This window comes from Mirounga angustirostris, unplaced genomic scaffold (genome assembly GCF_029215605.1).
Source record: "Mirounga angustirostris isolate CCGP_5_RB_7025 unplaced genomic scaffold, mMirAng1.0.hap1 SCAF_15, whole genome shotgun sequence".
In the NCBI taxonomy this organism is placed as follows: Eukaryota; Metazoa; Chordata; class Mammalia; order Carnivora; family Phocidae; genus Mirounga; species Mirounga angustirostris.
This window is the reverse complement of record NW_026991723.1, coordinates 76,924,594-76,944,582: the sequence shown is the minus strand read 5'-3', so window position 1 is coordinate 76,944,582 and position 19,989 is coordinate 76,924,594. Positions and strand designations below refer to the sequence as shown.

Here is a 19,989-nt window from a genome sequence, read left to right as displayed (position 1 = left end):
GGAAATGAAGTATCATCTGGGATAAAGCCCACTCTCCTTGCAGTGGACCACCATTTCCTTCGGAAGCTGCTCCCTCCCTGCCCCTCTGCCCTCCTTTGTCAACATTGTGCTGCATGTACCTGTTGCCCCCCGTCCCCACTCCAGCTTACGTGCAGTGTCCTGCTCACACATCTCCTGGATCACATGTCTATTTTTCCACTCAGCTAACTCTCATCTTACCAGCCTCAGCTCTCAGGACACCCAAGCCTGGATTAGGGGTCCCCTCTTCTGCACTGACCTCTGCCACCATGGTAGTCTCCTGGCATTACATTCTCTGTTTAGAGCCTCCTATCCCACTGGACATTGAGACCCTTGATGGCTCTCATCTCTGTATTCCCAGCTCAGACCACAGAGCCCAATGTAGAATGGGATCTCAAGAAATATTTCTTGAATGAGTGGACTTCCTCCTGTTATAGACAGGGAGACGGATGTCCAGAGAGGGGAGGGGTTTTGCTGAAGGGTGCATAGTGAACAATGGCTGAGTAGTATTCAGGTTTAGTCTCTTGTTCCCCTAAGACAGAGCTCTTTGTACAGGCCCCAGGCACTTCTTTGCCACTAAAGGACAACACCGAATGTGAGTCTAACATGTCCCTTGGGCTAAGACCACTATTGTTCTTTTGGAGGTGGCACATTTAAAACCAGCAAGCTTGAAAGGTTTAGGCCCAGAATGTCAGCCTGAAATGGGTAGAGGCCTCTGTATGGAAATGTGCTTGGGCAGAAATGCTGCATAGGAATATTTCCTCGCTCTCATTTTTTCCTTCTTTTGTTTTCCTTTAAATTCCCTCCTCAAAGGTCTAAAGGCAAAGCTGTTTATCTCCAAATGGCTGTTTAAACACAATGGCAAATGTGCTTTTGCTGAAGTGTTAGTGGTCTGAAGAAGAGGCAATGGATTGGAAAACCCCGGGGAAAAATGTCCCTCCAGTTAAAGGGCTGGAGGCAAGTGTGTTTATTCTAATCAAGTTCCCAGGGGCTTAGCAGCCAAGCTCCTCCATCCAAGAAAAGACATCCTCTGTCCCCTGCAGGGCCCAAATGCCTTCCTTGGCAAGGGTGAGGATTTGGATGCCGAGAAGACCCTTGGTCTTACAATATGCTTCTCAGGCCAAAGCTCCATCTAGTTCCCTAGACCTGCAGGAGACCCTCATGGTAAGTGAGCCCCAGTGTGATGCGAGAAGAACACAGATGTTGCTGGGGTCATGTGGACCTAGGTGGATTCTAGGTTGTTTGTGCAACTTGGGACAAGTGTATGATCTCCCTGAGCTTCATTTTTCTCATTTATAAAATGGAGATCATGGTGCTGAATGCAGAAGGTTGTTTCAAGGACTAGGTGAAACAATGCAAATCAGGCACCTAGACTAGGGGCCTTGTTTCTCAAAGTTGCTCTTGTGGAATATATATTTTTTTCTTTTTTCTATGTTTGGATGTCTTCTGTGAGATCCCCCTGAAGAAGTCCCTCTGGCTGAGTCTTCTTTGCATCAAGGCTAAATGTCCCATGTCCTTTATCTAGTGTCCTCTTCTGACATAATCTCTAGTCCAATCCTGGTTACTCTTCTTAGAACATAGACTACTTGTCTATGTTCTGTTTCCAGCATCACATAGACCTGAGTTACATTACCAGCTCTGTAGCTTATGACGTGAGTGTCCTTAAGCAAAACTCTTGTTTTCCCTGAGTTCACTTCTCTGATCCACAAAATGGGAATCTGAGGATTGTTGTGAAGAGCAAACTGAATAATGGATACAAAGGGTCCAGCAGAAGCTTAGCATGTAGCAGGTGCTCTGCATAATCTTTTCATACTGAAAAGATGAAACTACCACTATCATTCCAACCATATGGTCTTTCTTCCACTTCTGAGCCATCCTGAATTTATGCAGATAGTTTCCTGGATATAAAGGCCAGGCTGTATATTTACCAGTCTTACATTTGATGATGATGATGATGGTAAAGGCTACTATTCATTGAGCACCTACTATGCAACGTATGTTTTCCTATTTAATCTTTCTAATGATGCTGTGGAGTAGATGTCATTCACATTTTACCAATTAGGATAATGAGACTTGCCAAAGGTCAATCAAAAAATAACAGGGCTGGGATTTGAACCCAAATTTCTCTAACTCCAAAGTCCATGTTTTTCCCATTACCTTAGTCTACTATGTTTTAGACTTTGCAGCAGTCTGTTGAGGTTGTTTGGTGGGAATATTTGGGTATGTTTTATTTTGTTTGTATGTTTGACCAAAGTATCCTAGTTGGGCCCACCTGACATACAGTCATTTGTGTGACCTTATGGCCAGTGTCACATGGACAGAGAGTGTAGGATGCACTGTCTATTCCAGGAGAACCTGGTTAAGGTAGGTGATACTGGTTAACAGGAGACAACTATCCCAAGGGCTGAACTGAGAAACATTGCTGCAGGAACTGGGACCAATGGGATCTAGGTCTGGCTCTGCACATTAGGGCTCTGGACAGAGCTCTTCTCCTAGCCTCTTTCTAACCTTTAGCATAATGGATTGGACTCACTGATCTAAAGGCACTCCTCCAGCTCTCTTTTCTGGCTCCATGATTATTTACTGCATGTGGGAGTCAAGGAACAGAAAATGTGTTTGAGGCAAAAGGATATGGGGAACCTACTTTCCAACATCAAACCAGAGGGTTGCCCTGAGAAGGAGGACTGGAGACAAGACTATGGAATCTTAAGGACAGGAACATGTCTAGCTGGTTATAATTCTAGGAGTAGACTTTCATTTCACACTGACCTAGTCCTCATACGGAAGGTTAAGAGTGAAGGTAGATTTCATAGTACATTGTTAAGAGCTTTGGGATCTACATCTAGATTTGAATCCTGGCTTTGCTGCTCAGTAGCCTTCCCGCCTTGGGCTAGACTCAGTTTCCTTATTTGACAAATGAAGTGCTAACAAAAATTTATGATGGATCAAATAAAGTAATATCTAAAATATTTAGCACAACATGTCATAAGCCACAAGTACTCCAAAAATAAAAGATTACCATTATCATCATCATCATCATCATCATCAAAATGGGTTTTCTTTTGAGCTAACAAGCTCCCAGTTTAGGTGATGTTCCAACACAGGTTGGATGACCATGGGATGGAGCATTGTAGGGAGCTCCCTGTATTGTGTAATCCATTAAGCTAAAGCCCTTTTAGTCCCCTGTAAATCTGAGATTCCATGACTCCTATTAGAACATGTGATACATGGGACAGGAGTTAAGAGGAGTATGGGGTTTCTGTGAGTTAGGGCAACTTCCAGGAGATGGGAATTCTCTGGCCTTAACAAGTAGGTCTGCCTTAGACATGTTGATAAAAGTAGGAAGGGTACCGCATGGCCATGAGGAATGCATGCAGCTTGTCACAAGGAAAGGTACAGGCAAATCGAAGTGCAGTGAAGGGTTTATGGACCATCAGACAAAGCATTGTTTCCATTATTTCTCAAGTGCTGTCTGAGAGTCAGGACAAAGATGGGAGGAGGAAGGACCACAGAGATTTAATGGAACCCCCTTTCTTTAAAAGCAGTGTGATATAATGGAAGAAACATTGAATTTGGAGGTCAATAGATTGGTTTAGAGTCTCTCTCTGCCCTTGTTATGAGCCTTTGGGGAAGTGAATTAACTCTCTGAGTTTCCATTTCCTCCAGTATCAAAAATGGCAGCATTGCCTACTGGGTATTTACCCCAAAGATACAAAAGTAGGGATACGAAAGGGTGCGTGCACCCCAATGTTTATAGCAGCGATGTCCACAATAGCCAAACTGTGGAAAGAGCCAAGATGTTCATCGACAGATGAATGGATAAAGAAGATGTGGTATATATATACAATGGAATATTATGCAGCCATCAGAAGGAATGAGATCTTGCCATTTGCAACGACGTGGATGGAACTGGAGGGTATTATTTGAGCGAAATAAGTCAAACAGAGAAAGACATGTATCATATGACCTCACTGATATGAGGAATTCTTAATCGCAGGAAACAAACTGAGGGTTGCTGGAGTGGGGGGTGGGGTGGGAGGGATGGGGTGACTGGGTGATAGACACTGGGGAGGGTATGTGCTATAGTGAGCGCTGTGAATTGTGCAAGACTGTTGAATCTCAGATTTGTACCTCTGAAACAAATAATGCAATATATGTTAAGAAAAAAAAAAAGAAGAAGAAGGTAGCGGGAGGGGAAGAATGAAGCGGGGGAAATCGGAGGGGTAGACGAACCATGAGAGACAATGGACTCTGAAAAACATACTGAGGGTTCTAGAGGGGAGGGGGCTGGGAGGATGGGTTAGCCTGGTGATGGGTATTGAGGAGGGCATATTCTGCATGGAGCACTAGGTGTTATGCACAAACAATGAATCATGGAACACTACATCTAAAACTAATGATGTAATGTATGGGGATAATATAAGAATAAAAAAATTAAAAAAAAATGGCAGCATTGCCTAGGGTTTATGATGGGTATATAGAACATTCTGTAGGTAAGGGACAACACAGCTGACCTAGTAAATATTAAATATACAATAAACATTGTTCCTCTCCTCCTAATTTCACAAACCTTGGACCAATGTCTGGTGACATCTTCTTGGAGAACAGAACAGTGACATTTTGGCAAGCTCTGAGAAAAAACAGCTAAAAATGTCCCTTTCATGGAAATAGGAGACGATTGGTCTGATCTTACTTGGTAGCCATGGAAACGTGTGGCTGCTCTTTGCTCTGTCCCTTTGCACCCACTACTTGGTCCCCGGGTCTTCTCTGCCACTCCCTGTTCCATCAAAGGTGTGGGCTGAACATGGTGGTACTGCTCAATAGCCTATAGTCTAAGAGGGTGAACACAGGGGTCAAGCACCAGTGTCTTAAAAACATCTTAAAAACACAGCTGATGATCACCTGTGGCTCTGAAAATCAAGTGCCACCTTTCCTTCCTTCTTTCCCTTTTATTTATGAGCCTTTCTAGAACTTTACCTCTTAGAATTGTCACTGTGGTTTCTCCCGCACACTATAGTTTCATGTTTTGAGGACAGCATGTTTTTCCTTCCCCTAATGCACTCCATCAGGCTGCTAAATATTGGTTGAATAGTCTTTAACCTTTCAAGCTGGCCCCTTGTACCTGCTCTTTTCCTTCTTTGCATGTATTTTTCTGTGACTCTAAAATTCCATTTTCTGTAAACAATCTTTTTCCAATTGAGATGTAATTGACATACATCACTGTATACATTTAAGGTGTACAGTGCATATTGGTTTGACTTACACGTTTTGTGAAATGATTAATAAATATAGTCAGCATCTATCATCTCATATAAATGCAATGGAAAGAAAAAACAGAAAAAGAAAAAAAATGCTTTCATTGTGATGAGAACCCTTAGGATTTACTCTCTTAATAACTTTCATATATGCCATACAGCAGTGTTAGCTTTTTAGTCATCAAGTTGTACATTGCACCCCTAGTACTTATTTATCTTATAACTGCAAGTTTGTACATTTTGACTACCTTCCTCCTATCCCTCCACCTCCCCACCCTCTCCCTCTGCCAACCACAAAGCTGATCTCTTCTACGGGAGTCTGTTTTCATTTCTGTTCTTTTTTAGATTTCCCATATAAGTAAGATCATATAGCATTTGTCTTTCTTTGACTTATTTCACTTAGCATTATGTCCTCAAGGTCCATCCATGTTCTCACAAATGGCAGGATTTTTCTCATTTTTTATGGCTGAATAATATTTCATTGTATGTATGTATTTATATATGCATGTATGTATGCACACATACATCTGTTGACGGATAGTTAGGTTTCATGTCTTGACTATAGTCAGTAATGTTGCTGTGAACATAGGGGTGCAGATATCTTTTGAGGTTCCTGTAAAACTCCATTTTCTTTTAATGCTTGGGAACCAGAAGTATGTAGATAACACTGACCATGACATTTTCCTCTATCATTTCCCAGTAGTTAAATCTTGGTGTTCCCATTTTTAGCTAGAGGTAGTAATCTCTGCCTTGGGAGGCTGTTGAGAAGTTTATAGGCAAATGTAACTAGAATCTTTAACACAGTTCCTGGCATAGGGAAACCGTTAATTATCAGGAACTGCAGATACGATTAATAGCAACCTTTGTATACATTTTTAAAGTAGCTTATTATTTTTTCCTACTTTGTTTCATAGAATAATGGTTCTGTAATATATTAATACTTTTGGGAAGCATCAGGTTAAATTCTGCTGAAGAGAATTCAATGCAGGCCTTTTCAGAGATTTTAATACCAGATATATAAATATACATAATCTAGTACCTTAAGAGGTGAGTATAGAATGTACCATGTCCCAGAATTCTTTGAAAATGGAAATTTTGTTTTCAAGATGCATTTTGTTTGATGGGAAATACTGTTATGACTCTTCAGGACATTCAGATACATTTGTGTGGTCATTGGGTCCACAGATGGGGGCACAGATTCTCATCTTACCTTCATGCCTCACCATCAAGACCTAGGTATAGTGTCGTGAAAAGGGCACTAGGCTGTGGGCCAGGAGATGTGGCTCCCAGGGCCAGTTATTCCTCTGATGTCTAAATATGAGTACACCACGAAGACTTGGGCTCATTTGTATACTGGAGATAGTAGCGATGCTTATGACATAGAATTTTGGTGAAGAGTGAATGAGATATTTGGGGATAATTTGTAAACTAATAAGAAGTGAAAAAATGTGGCGCCATCTTTGTCACCAACACCATTGTTACATCTCCACTGTCATCATCTAAAAGTGACATTCATACTTCCAGGCCCAACCTTCTGCAGCTGCCATAGAGAAATCCAAAGAGCCAGCTGTCTGGAGCCCCATTCCGCGTCTGCCACCAGTGACTTTATCTTCAATAGGGTGCCACAATCCAAGCTTTATCCATGGAGCAGAGCCAGCCAAAGGTGTTGCCTAGTGGCCTGACAGTAGTTCACTGAACTATTTGAGGCCAGGTAGTATTTTCTGGAGCTCAGAAAGGAAGAGAAAGAGCCATCTAGCTTGCCCCTCTCAACATCTGCTCTCCTTATAAAGTCCCCTCTTATGATGCGGAGAGGTTCCCTTGAAGACCTGTGGTCAACATCAGGTGGGATAGTGAGGCCACTGTGAATCCCATTATAGTCACCACCGGGCTCTAGGGCAAGTGAGGTCTGTAAGCAGCTTGACAGACTTTCGTTTTTAGATTCCCCATATAAGTAAGATCATATAGCATTTGTCTTTCTCCGACTTATTTCACTTAGCATTATGTCCTCAAGGTCCATCCATGTTCTCACAAATGGCAAGATTTTTCTCATTTTTTATGGTTGAATAATATTCATGGGCTGATTATTCTCTGCTCAGACCATATCTGGCATGTTGATAGAAAAGTTATGGAGGGTCATGGCTAAGAACTTGGACTCTGAAGTCAAATGGTTTTTCATTTCAGCCCTTATAAACTTTGAGCTGCACAGCCCTTGGTGAGTGGTGAGCTTAGTTTCCTCATGTGTAAAATATGAGTGATAATAGCATCTTACGAAGTTTCTGTGAAGACTAAGTGAGATACTACATGAAAAATGTTTAGTTATATTGTCTAGCACATAAATGTTTTCATAAATATTAGTGATGCTGATGCTCATGATGCTGATGCTGGTGATGGTGGTAATGTTGATATTCTCTGCTAGGAAAGTCATTGTAAAAAAAGAAAATCTATACAAAGTATAATAAAGAGACTCAAAATATGATTTTAGAGAAATAAAGTCAAGCTAGCAATCTTTGGTTTGGAGGAAAGAGGGCTCAAGACAACCTAACTGCTGCCTTTCACTAACTACATAGTTGCCCCCGAAAAGGAGGTATTAGGTGCATCTTATTTGACCTGGACAGCAGATGCTGGCTTGTAGAGTGAACATCCAGGGCTGTGAGTACAACTGTCTGAGAGGAGAATTGCTGCTTCATAGGTGTTGAGTTTGCTGTCTCTGGAGGTTTGCGTAGGCTGGATGAACCCTTGCAAAGACTTATAAAGGAAGGCCCTATGGAAGATTGGGAAAACTACAAATGATTTAAAGGATATGTGGATTTGAGAGTGCCAAGGTCAAAGAGCCAGAGAACACAAGAAACTTGTTCATGGCAAAGGTAGAGAGAAGGAGAGGAGGAGAAACTTGGCTCCGGGGAGGCAAAATGGGGGCCGAGGGGAGGAGAAGAATGCCCCCCTATTGACCCACCACACCGAAGTAGTATGTGCACAATCCAGCCATGAGGCAGGCTGAGGATAGGGGGACCACCTTCCATAGAGTTCTGACCAAGTCACGATGTTAAGTATTCTTTCCTCCTGCCTCCAACGTGACACTTGCACTTGTCAGACATTGTGTCCTAATTTTAGTTTCCAGAAATACACAAAGAAGCACAGAGGTGCTAGAGCTCAGGTGTGGTGGGGGTCCCTGAGGCACTCAGTGAGGTTCATGGGGACACCAGCAATGCGCAGTGGTCACCCTGATGTGCAGGGGGATTAGCAGCCTCTCAATGGCTTTTTGTATAATTTCTTCCTCGAGAGGTTTGGGGTGGGGGTGGGGGTGGGGGACCAATCATTGCCAAAGAGAGTGAATGAATACATTTGACTAAAAAAGAACTAGTAGCAATATTTCAGTTACTAACAACCTCTTGGTAGAAAGGAGAACAATATTTAAGCATTCATTCATTCATTCACTCACTCATTCACTCACTCATTAAATTGATGTTTTTTGAGCACCTAATATATTCAGACACACTTATAGACACTGGAAATAATAGGGCACAAAATATGAGGTCTGGCATATTAGACACACATTAAGTAACTACTTATTGAATGAGCTAATTCTCAGATAAGGTCACTGAGGCTTAGAGGAGTAAGGTGACTTGCTCATGGGGGCCAGCAGCTAAGTGTAAGAGCCAGAATTCCAGCTTGAGCCAAAGAGCCATATGTCCTGCTGATATCTGCAGGCAGTGGGGGTTCGAAGAAATGAGAAGGAAAGGTAAAGTATGTGTGCTGAGCATTACAATTATGACCTCCCGTTTCATCTAAATACTTCTCCCCCAGTTACGGGTTATAATTGCCATTTCATAGATCAGAACACTGAGGTTCTAAGAGAATAGGTAACTTGCCACAGTTAGCTATTAAATGGAAGAGTCTGGATTTCAATCTCTATGTTTAAAACCCAAACCCAGGGGCGCCTGGGTGACTCAGGTGGTTAAGTAACTGCCTTCGGCTCAGGTCATGATCCCAGGGTCCTGAGATCGAGCCCTGCATCAGGCTCCCTGCTCGGCAGGGGGCCTGCTTCTCCCTCTGCTTCTCCCCCTGGTTGTGCTCTCTCTCTCTGTCAAATAAAGAAATAAAATCTTAAAAATAAATAAATAAATAAATAAATAAATAAATAAAACCCAAACCCAGCCTCTTCCTCCTATTCTGAGTGGCTTTTCTACCTTTTGGGCTCCTCCACCCTAATTTCCTGGACTCCTAGAATCTTTGTCTCTCACCCCAACCCCATATGCCATTTGAAGGAAGAAATGACTTCACAGCTGGGGACCCGGTCTCTTGTCCCCCAGAGATATCAGGAGGAAGGAATCAGTGGAGCTATGGCTGCTTTAAGTTTTCAGCACACAGTGGTCTGATGAGGTTAGATCTGTTTTCTTCATTGTAAAGTGTGATTGATTCAATTCCAAATTTAGCTTAAGTTTGATTTTCTTCTCCCAACCTGGCATCTCCAAACTGAGAATCAATCAAACCCCAAATTATAGGCAGTGTGTGGATCAACAGTGCCGAGTTATCTCCAGTCAAATTTCTCAAGCAATGCGTTTTATGCCATTCTCTGTTGCCATGAGAGGAGTTGAGGGGTAAGAGGGAGGGGAAATGAAAGGGAAAAAAGGTGTAATTCTATTCCTACAGCACAGCTCTCTCTCTCTCTCTTGCAAGTGACAGGGAGGGAGCTAGGACCCGGGATGTGATACAGGCATAACTGTGACCCTAGCCATCTGACGATGCTCATATTGTGGTCTGGAGCTATCATTTATTGATCTGAGATATCATTTGTTGATTTTTTTTTTTTTTGGCCAATTGCATGTATTATCTTTTGTCCTCCAATCAGCTCTGAAAGAAGAGCACTCTTGCCATTTTTCAGGTGGGAATATTTTGTCTTATTAGGGTTAGATCAACTGGCAAGCATCCCATGGAGATGTTGTGGTTAAGCCAGAACTTGAACACAGCCTTGTCCAGCTTCAGAGGCCATGCTCCTTCTGCAACTACACGATGCCATTGTGGGACTTTGTTCTGGAATGAGGTGGAAGGTAATATGATATGGGGGAGAGGATGGAAAGAACTGGTTCTAATCTCTCCTCTGCCTCATACAAGTTGGGTGACCTTAGTCATTTGGTTGTTTTGTCCCTCTGTTCATATGTAAAATGGGGATAGTAGTAACAGTTCCTTAAGAATTAAATGAGGTAATTCTCCACTAAAATGTAAGCTTCAAGGACATTGGTTTTGTTCACTGTCATTTCCTCTTTTCCTAGAACAGTATGGAGAAAAAGGTGATGTTCAGTCAAAATTGGTTGAATGGATAGATGGATAGATGTGAGTGCTAGGCGTAGTCCCTGGATCATAGTAAGCATTCTGCAAATGGAGGTTCTCTTCCCTATCTCTGCGTCCTACAATGTAATACAGAGCCTGGATGAGAAGGAGGTAGGTTTTTGGAGAGAGATATTTTCTCCCTTGCTGCTGTCTACAGCTTCTACTCAGAGCTAAATGCTGATGATCAGTTCCCTGGGCCAGGAACTCTTAAGTCACCTCTGTTTGAGTTCCACTGTGAAGTTTCTGCCAGATCTAGTTGCCATGGAAACTCCCCAAGCCCCATGGGCGGCTCCACAGGCATCTGGCCTAAGTGCAGACTTGGCCTGCATGCTTTCTTCTTCCTGGACTTCAGAGACAACCATGGTGACTCAGGCATTCACTGAGTAAATGGCTACCCCAGGACACTGTTCATTCACATTCTCCCTTCCATTTCTTCCCTCTTCTTCTGACTCTCCCTTACTATCCACTCTTTTTGTCTTCAGTTCCTTAAAGAATAATTCAATTCCTAATACATTCTGATAATCTGTTGGACAAAGAAGTAAATGAGTCCTGGCTTCTGCCATCGATGATTAGATAAATACTGATACTTGGCTTGGAAATGGTCATTTATTTACCAAGGGCCTGCCATGTGCCAAAAACTGTGCTAGGCATTTGACATTTGCTGTCTCATTTAGCTCTTACCATGCTCTTAAAGGATGCATTGTCTTATTCCTATTTTCCAGATGAGAAAACTGAGAGGCAATACACTAACGTGACATCACTCCCTACCCCACTGACTCTTAATAGACTGTCGGTGACTGTGAAGGTTTAAATGACATAGGACAGGGCGCCTGGGTGGCTCAGTTGGTTAAGTGACTGCCTTCGGCTCAGGTCATGATCCTGGAGTCCCGGGATCGAGTCCCGCATCGGGTTCCCTGCTTGGCGGGGAGTCTGCTTCTCCCTCTGACTTTCCTCCTTCTCATGCTGTCTCTCATTCTCTCTCTCTCAAATAAATAAATAAAATCTTTAAAAAAAAAAATAAATGACATAGGACATAGGACAGCTAGGTCAGCGTGAGTCCAGGGAGATAGTGTGAGCAATCCCACGCCTGCCCCTCATGCCTCTTCTCCCAACCAGAAACCAACCCTGTGGAGCCTACATGGTGTTTCTTGTAGCTGGTTAGTGAAAGGAATGTCTTGGTCACATTCCACTTCTGCTGCTGTATGGGCCAAGTCTGAGAGATGCCTTCCCGGAACCCCAAAGGGTGCAAGTGTCCATTCAGGGCACCCGCCTCCCCAATGCCGGGAGCCTCTACCTTCCACATCTCACTCTCTGGGTCAGCTTCCCAAGAATGTGTTCATGCTGGACTCATCCTTACATGTTCATCCCCTTAGAACAGACTCCTTAGAATCTCGAGTGGAAATTCAGCTCTGCTGCTGACTTCTATGTGGGGGTTTTGTTAAGTATCTAGGTGTGGGGTAATATGTTGACTTTTTAAGGAAAGACTTATACAAAGCAACAACTCCTAGTCCATACCCTTTCTAAGAGAAAACTTCGATGTTAGCTTGCATATGTTATTTAGTTACTAAACTGTTTATATTTCAGAGTTTGAAACAGCTTTTTGTGGTTCCCAGAGGAGAAAGGAAATGTGTTCCCCATTTTTTGGTGGTCATTTTAGGCTTGGGGATTTCCAATCCACCTGACACCCGGACCAACTTTTTAAATTTTATTTGCTATTCCATTTAACAAATATTCAACAAATACAGCAACCACAAAGAGATGTATAGTCTCTACCATAAGCTATGCCTTGTCCTAGGACTAGCAATAAAGATCAGGATGCTATTCTTAAATTAAGGAATTTCTAGGTTCCAGGCAGTGAGCTTAGTTAGAAATGTAAAGATGGTGAAGATGGGATCCCTTCCTTCAAGAAGCTCACTGTTTGGGGATGCCTGGATAGCTCGGGTCATGATCCCAGGGTCCTGGAGTCGAGTCCCACATCAGGCTCCCTGCTTAGCAGGGAGCCTGTTTCTCCCTCTGCCTGCTCTGCCTGCCACTCCCCCTGCTTGTGCTCTCTCTCTCTGACAAATAAATAAATAAAATCTTAAAAAGTTCGCTATTTATTAAGAAAAAGAAATATCCATACAAAAAATCCAAAGTCAGCTGTCCATATAGGGTTCTTGCTCCATTGAGATCCACCAGCCTGGCAATGTTGCTTGTTTATGTTTGGCATGCTTTTTGACCGGTCAGCACCTGTGTCTGCTTACTGATATGTTACTCTCATCCCTGGAAGTTTGGATGCATTTATTGAGATTCTACCATGTCCCAGACACTGTGCTAGGCATTGGGATACCATGGTAAGCAAAGGACATGGTGCCTGCCCTCAAGGAGTTTGCCATCTAGTTACTAGAATCTACTGTTTGAATAGGATATTTTGAGAGACACAACAAATGTGGGCTGTTTGTTTGCTTAGAGAGAGAGGAATCTACATTTGTGGTTAATCTCAATGAGTGATGAGGGACAAGGAAACAAGTGGATTTCTATGCAAAAGAAATAATGCCAATGATAACGTTAGCATGATGAAGTGTTGACTGGGGTGGCCCTGCAGTTAGACAGCTCTGCCTGCCTCTGGGGCAGGGAGGGGAGACCACCAGGAGGCATGAGTGCAGAGACCCACCATGAAAGACCTCGGATGCCAGGCTGATGAGCGTGGATGGCATCCTGTGCCCAGATGCTATAAAACAGCTAGAGGGGTTCCAGCAGGGAATGGGATGGGAAGCTGTGCCCATACCTCGTTCATTTGACAAGCAAACAGACAATAGAAGAGATGAGGGGAGAGAGGTGAAAATGCTAAGGACACAGAAGAAACAGGACTGTCTGGCTGTGCAGATGCTATAAAGGAAGAAAACAGAAGAGTGAAGGACATCTAGGTGAATGGTGGTGTTTTCAGTAAGTTGGGGAGCCCAGGAGGAGGAGGTGGAGGGGGCAGCACAGGTTTAAAGAGAAGATAACGTGTCCAGTTTCAAACATGTTTATGCCACGTCCTTGGGACTTCCATAGGGAGATGTCTGGCAGGTTTGGGCATAAAGATTTGCCCAAAAAAAGAGCCTCATGGGTGATAGAAATTTGGGAGCCATTGCTCTAAAAATAGTAATCAAAACCTTGAAAGTTGATGTGAATAACAAGGGCTAAAGAATGAGACCCAGTGGGGGCTTAGGACACAGTCCGCAGGATTTCTTTGCTGGCCCAGTGCTCTGCTGGCCACACACATCCAATCTACTCATTCTACTGCATCCATTAAATTGTCTTTAATTTTCCCATGCAAAACTCCCCTCCCCATCCTGTGCCCTCTCTATCAGTTCTTAAGACAACTTGCCTTGGATTCTAACTAGCTGTGGATAAACCTGCCTTTGCCCCCTAGCCTGCAAGCTTCTGAAGATCCGAAACTATTCTGTTCCTGCTCTATGTGTGTCTACATAGTAGGTGCTCAGTAAAAGCCTGTGAAATTAATTTGAACTGATAAGCTTCCACCATTCTGTGAAACCAAGTTAGATGACAGATGTTGTGTATACACTATGCCATGTAATCATCACAACAACCTGTAAGCTGTTTCTTACTATTCTCATCATACATGTACGAAAACTGAGGTTCACAGAACGAAACAGGTCACACAACCAATGAGGGCTAAAGCTCAAAGTTGAACCCACGGTGGTCAAACTCCAAAGCCCATGCTTATTCCTCTAGGCTCAATGAATTCAACACTTCTCACTTCTTCCTACTTGCTTCTAAAGCCAGTAGAGAGTTTAATGTCATCTAAATAATTACCAAGAATGACCAGGAGGGAGAATTTCCACAGTTTTCATGAAGCTTGTTTCTTTCATCTATATGAAGGGTGTAATAAGCCCATTTTCTAGAGAGTTAAGTTGAGACCCAACAAGGGCTGCTGAGATGTCATGGCAAGCACAGAAGTTGGAAAATACGGTTTCTTTTCCCAGCTTCCCATTTGGAAAAGAGCAGGATTCCCAAATTCCATGCTATCCCTATTTTCTCACCTCATGGACTTAATGTATCTTTGTGTGTATTTTTGTTATTAGGTTTGCTAAAAAGCCCAGTGAACAAGACAGCCTTGACGCTGATTGCTGTGAGCTCCTGCATCCTGGCCATGGTGTGTGGCAGTCAGATGTCCTGTCCACTCACCGTGAAGGTGACTCTGCATGTGCCTGAGCACTTCATTGCAGACGGTAAGAAGCAAGCATAAAAGATGCCCCATACCTGCTCATCACCTTACACCCCCATCTGGTCAAATGTCCTCCATGCATTGCCCAACTTCACAATTAGATTACAAAAAAAAAAAGGAAAAAGAAAAAGAAAGAAAGAAAAAAAGGGAGCATCCAAATTCAAAGGCCTTGAAAAGACCCTTATGATTTGGAATCCTGGATTATTTGAATGGAACTACAGACTGCTTTTTGCCATGGGCAAGGATAAGATTTGTTAAATGAAGGAAGAATTCAAATGTGAGTGCAGTAAGATTGAGCTACTTCAGACAACCTGCTGTTTCTATTATGCTTCTGAATCCTATTCCTAATTAAAAATATCCCCCCAAAATACTATTTGCTAATTAAAAAATATGACAGACAAGATCATATGAGCTTTGTTGGAATTTCCTGAATATCCTGGAGAATACTCACATCTCATTCCCTGTAAATGTACTATAAGTACATGTAAGTGTGCTATATCCTACTCTTCACCCAATTAATTTGAATTAATGAGACACTGTAGTCACTATAATCACTTGCAAAGCATGGCCCAAGAAACTGATTAAGGTGCTTGAGATCTATTGTTAAAGTGTGCCCTCCAGAAAGTTGTTCCACTTTACATACTCCAGCAGGATGTGATGCCACCTATTTCCTCAAATGCTTGTCCAAGTGCTTGGCATTCCTATTTTTACGTGTATGAAGGTTATCAGAAATACAATGAAGAAGACATATTAAGTATGCAGCTTAATGAATTTTTATGTAAGCATCCACCCAGATTAAACCATACAGCATTCCTAGCACCTTTCAGCTTCCTTATGCTCCCTCCCCATTAATGCCATCCCAGAGGTTACCACTCATCGGACTTCTGGCACCATATTAGCACCATTATTTGTTTAAAACTTTTTCCAACTGGATATATATTGAATGTTTTTTGAGATCCCTGCTCAATATTTGTCAACTCACCTCAATGTAACTCACTTTTATCTTTATTTTTAATTTTTTATTATGTTATGTTAGTCACCATACAGTACATCATTAGTTTTTGATGTAGTGTTCCATGATTCATTGTTTGCATATAACAACCAGTGCTCCATGCAATACGTGCCCTCCTTAATACCCATCACCAGGCTAACCCATCCCCCCACCCTTCTCCCCTCTGAAACCCTCAGTTTGTTTCCTGGAGTCCATAGTCTCTCATGGTTCATCTCCCCCTCCGATTTCTCCCCTTTCATTTTTCCCTTCCTTCTCCTAATGTCCTCCATGTTATTCCTTATGTTCCACAAATAAGTGAAACCATATGATAATTATCTTTCTCTGCCTGACATATTTTACTCAGCATAATCTCCTCCAGTTCCATCCATGTTGATGCAAATGTTGGGTATTCATCCTTTCTGATGGCTGAGTAATATTCCATTGTATATATGGACCACATCTTCTTTATCCATTGTCTGTTGAAGGGCATCTCGGCTCCTTCCACAGTTTGGTTATTGCAGGCATTGCTGCTATGAACATTGGGGTACATGTGGCCCTTCTTTTCGCTACATCTGTGTCTTTGGGGTAAATACCCAGTAGTGCAATTGCTGGTATATTTTAAATTTTTTGAGGAACCTCCACACTGTTTTCCAAAGTGGCTGTACCAACTTGCATTCCCACCAACAGTGTCAGAGGATTCCCCTTTCTCCACAACCTCTCCGAGATTTGTTGTTTCTTGCCTTGTCAATTTTTTTTTTTTAAGATTTTTTATTTATTTGACAGAGAGATAGAGAGAGAGCACAAGCAGGCAGAGCTGCAGGCAGAGGGAGAGGGAGAAGCAGGCTCCTCGCTGAGCTGGGAGCCCAATAAGGGGCTTGATCCCAGGACCCTGGGATCATGACCTGAGCCGAAGGTAGCCGCTTAACCGACTGAGCCACCCAGGCACCCCTTGCCTTGTCAATTTTTGCCATTCCAACTGGTGTAAGGTGGTATCTCTATGTGGTTTTGATTTGAATCTTTAATTTTTAAGTTCATGTTCAGAACTTGGCACCAGTCCCTTCAGTATGTTTTATCCAAAGTGGAACTTTTACCTCCTTTCTCTGAAACACTCAGACTTCTATTAATGCCTCCTGTGAGTGCTCCCATTTCACCATGTGATCTAGCCTCTACTTGTGTTTCACCTGAACTGCAAATAAGTTCAGTATTTCTCATTCTGTATACATGCAGTGGATTTTCTCACCTAAGCACAATATTTTGGTTCATTCCTATCAAATCGTATGTGCACATATAACAGGCAAAACTGTGAGTGTGAGAAACCAGAGGGATAGTAGTGGGAGGCAGAAGGAACCAAATTTACAGAAGTATCTAAGTCATATAGGCTGATGAAGACTGGGATTGGAAGAATTGCCAGAACTTGGGTGTGGTTGGCATATGGAGATGAAAGACTAAGAGTGATGAACAATGAGTTTGGAAAAACCAAAGGGACAAATTTTGGCCATATTGAAGGCATGTGACCTTATTTTAGCTTTACCAGTCCCTACTCTTTAACTGTGGAATGATAGGCCTTAGCAACGTTTAAATTTTGAATATTTTCATGCATGTAGAAATAGAGCTCCTGAGAGTCTTAAGTAACCTGTTCAGAGTCATGGTAAATAATTTAATGGCTAACAGTAGAGGCTATAGAATAATACAAATATGAATTCAAATAGTTATGTTAACTGCCATTTCTATAGCTAAGTGAAAGACTTATCCCTCTGAGCCTCAGTCTCTGCATCTATAAAGTGGGTATCATAATAATACTTATCTCATTGGATTATTATGAAGCCTACAATTCAACATTTATCAGATTTTTAGATAACATGTAGTTGGGAAATTGCAAAATCAAGGGATCACCCAAGAAAACTCCCAAATTGGTGATGGCTTGGAAAGATAGACAAAAATGTGGTGAATTAAAAGGTGTCCTTTCTCGGTGGTCCTTATTCTGTCCTATATCATAAATTTAAAACTTTAAAACTTCCTGTAGAGTTGTCTGTTTCTGCCTCTAGACTAGAAACTCTGTGAGGGCAGGAGTTGTGTCTTCTGGGAGAGATATCGTATCCATGATGACAAGCACACTTCCTGGTCCATGGTGGATGCTCAGTAAATATGTGTTGAATGAATTAAACTTGAATTAAAGTAGACCTATGAATGATTCTATGGGATTCTTCTATAAGATCGCTATGAAGAAAGGGGAGACTGAATCATGGAAAACTAAGGCAGAGAGCATATAGATCAAGGATAATTGAAAATGACCATGGAGTGTATAAGTACTAGAGAGTGCAAACATGACAGGCAATACTAGGGGACCTAGTCCAAAGGGTCTCAGTCTCAAGGTTTAATGGAACCCCTTTCCCCTACATACTGCATTGTTTTGGTTAGGAATATGTCCTTTGAAATAAGTATGTTTAGGTTCAAATCTCAGTTTCCTTATTTAATTGCTATGAAATATAGGAGAGTCAGTTAAGCTCCCTGAGTCTCAATTTTTCTCATCTGTAAAATGAAGATTATTTTGAAAAGATTGAATGGCATCATGTGTATAAAATACCAGTAAAATATCTAAAAAATTGTGATTGCTCAATAAATCGCAGTAGTTATTACTCGTATTCCTAAAATTATCCATAAAGGAAGAGACATCAGAAGCTGGTACATGGCAGGACAAGAAGGCATAAGAAACTAAATAAATGAGATTCTTCTAGTAGATTCTAATAGAATCTAACAGATTCTACTATGATTCTTCTGGGGATCAGCAGGAATCCTGAGAGCAATGAATACTTAAAGTCAGGTAGATGGCTGTCTAATAGTTCTCCGCAAGCAGACCTTCCCAGCATGATCCCAGTGCCTCCTGTGGGTGGATAATCTTTGTGTATTGTACATTCCATTCCCCCAGCAGCTCTCCAACGTGATCTTTATTATACCCATTTGACAGATAAGAAAGCTAGGACTTGAAAAAGGGTGGAATCCAGTTTATATGGGGGTGGAACAGAGCCTAACAAAGAACGATTTATATGAATTGGACTAGTGGGATTTGTAGCTCTGATTTCTGGAGATCCAAGGATGTTATGCAGGAAGGCAAGAGGAGAAGTGACGCTGATGTCTATTTTCCTGAGCCCTTATTATCAGTTGGCATTAATATTTGTAAATTCATTGATATATAGCATAAATACAGTAAAGAAAACAGAATGAAAGTGTACAATTCAATGATTATATAATCACTAAATATATATATATATCTATTTCCCCATATCATAATACAGGCCCCCATCTAAGGCCACTGGCTGAGTTATAAACAATATCATAATAAGGACTATCAGGATGAAAGCAGCCCCCATAAAATGGGAAGGACTCCATTAAGACAAAGCCACCCAAGGACCTTGGCCAAGACAGCGCTCATTTTTCTCACCTTCCCCAAAAACCGTAAGCTACTGATCTGCCAGTCCTTAGAGAGCGCTCATACAACACTGTGTATGGAGCTGTCCATGGTGCTGAAACATGAGGAGGGGAGTTGAGTACTGAGGCTGGTCTTCAGGAAAAAAAATGAATCCTGCACTTGTGTTATACTTGATGCTTACTGTCCATTATAGGTAAAGGTCAGCACAATGTAGCACTTGTCCAGACAACAGTTGGCATGAGCAATAAATCCTAACAGCCCGCATCCAAACCCTTGGCAAATATCACCCCTTCTTTGTCTGGGTCTTCTCAAGGCCAGTAGAAGCTTTTTGCCCTGCTAAGTACACAGTGAAGACATGGACTAGGTCTGTGTCCAAAATTACTGAATTTAGCTGTTTTTTCAGCTGTGGTCTGTAAGTCATCCGCATTTGGGTGATTTGGGCTGATGAGCCTTAGAACTAGTGAATCACATTCTCTAGGGGTGGAGCCCAAGTATTAATATTCTTAATGAGAACTCTGTGATCAATTAACAGAAGTTGGAGAGCTGCTTAATACATTAATATCTCTGTAAATGTTACTTTTTTCCATTCAACAGATGTAATAACTCCTTGAGACCCCTTGGGTTCCTCTAAGGGGCTTTAGTTTCTGCCATCTTTGATTTTATCAATGTCATATTAATAGAGCTGCCTCATGCTTTAGCTCCAATGGTTGTCCATAATACCAAATACAATATTAATGGCCCTTTATGAGTTTTATAA

The 19,989-nt window shown here is 42.0% G+C and overlaps 1 protein-coding gene across 5 annotated transcripts in view; it reads left to right on the top strand.

Annotated features, from left to right (window-relative positions):
* The window catches only part of ASTN2 (astrotactin 2), an 883,583-nt gene that overhangs the window by 341,574 nt on the left and 522,020 nt on the right, over positions 1 to 19,989 (top strand). For all 5 annotated transcript variants that reach the window (XM_064579942.1, XM_064579940.1, XM_064579943.1 and 2 more), the window contains one exon: positions 14,672 to 14,818. In XM_064579942.1, coding sequence (XP_064436012.1) covers positions 14,672 to 14,818 — 147 coding nt within the window. The remainder of the gene's footprint in view (positions 1 to 14,671; positions 14,819 to 19,989) is intronic.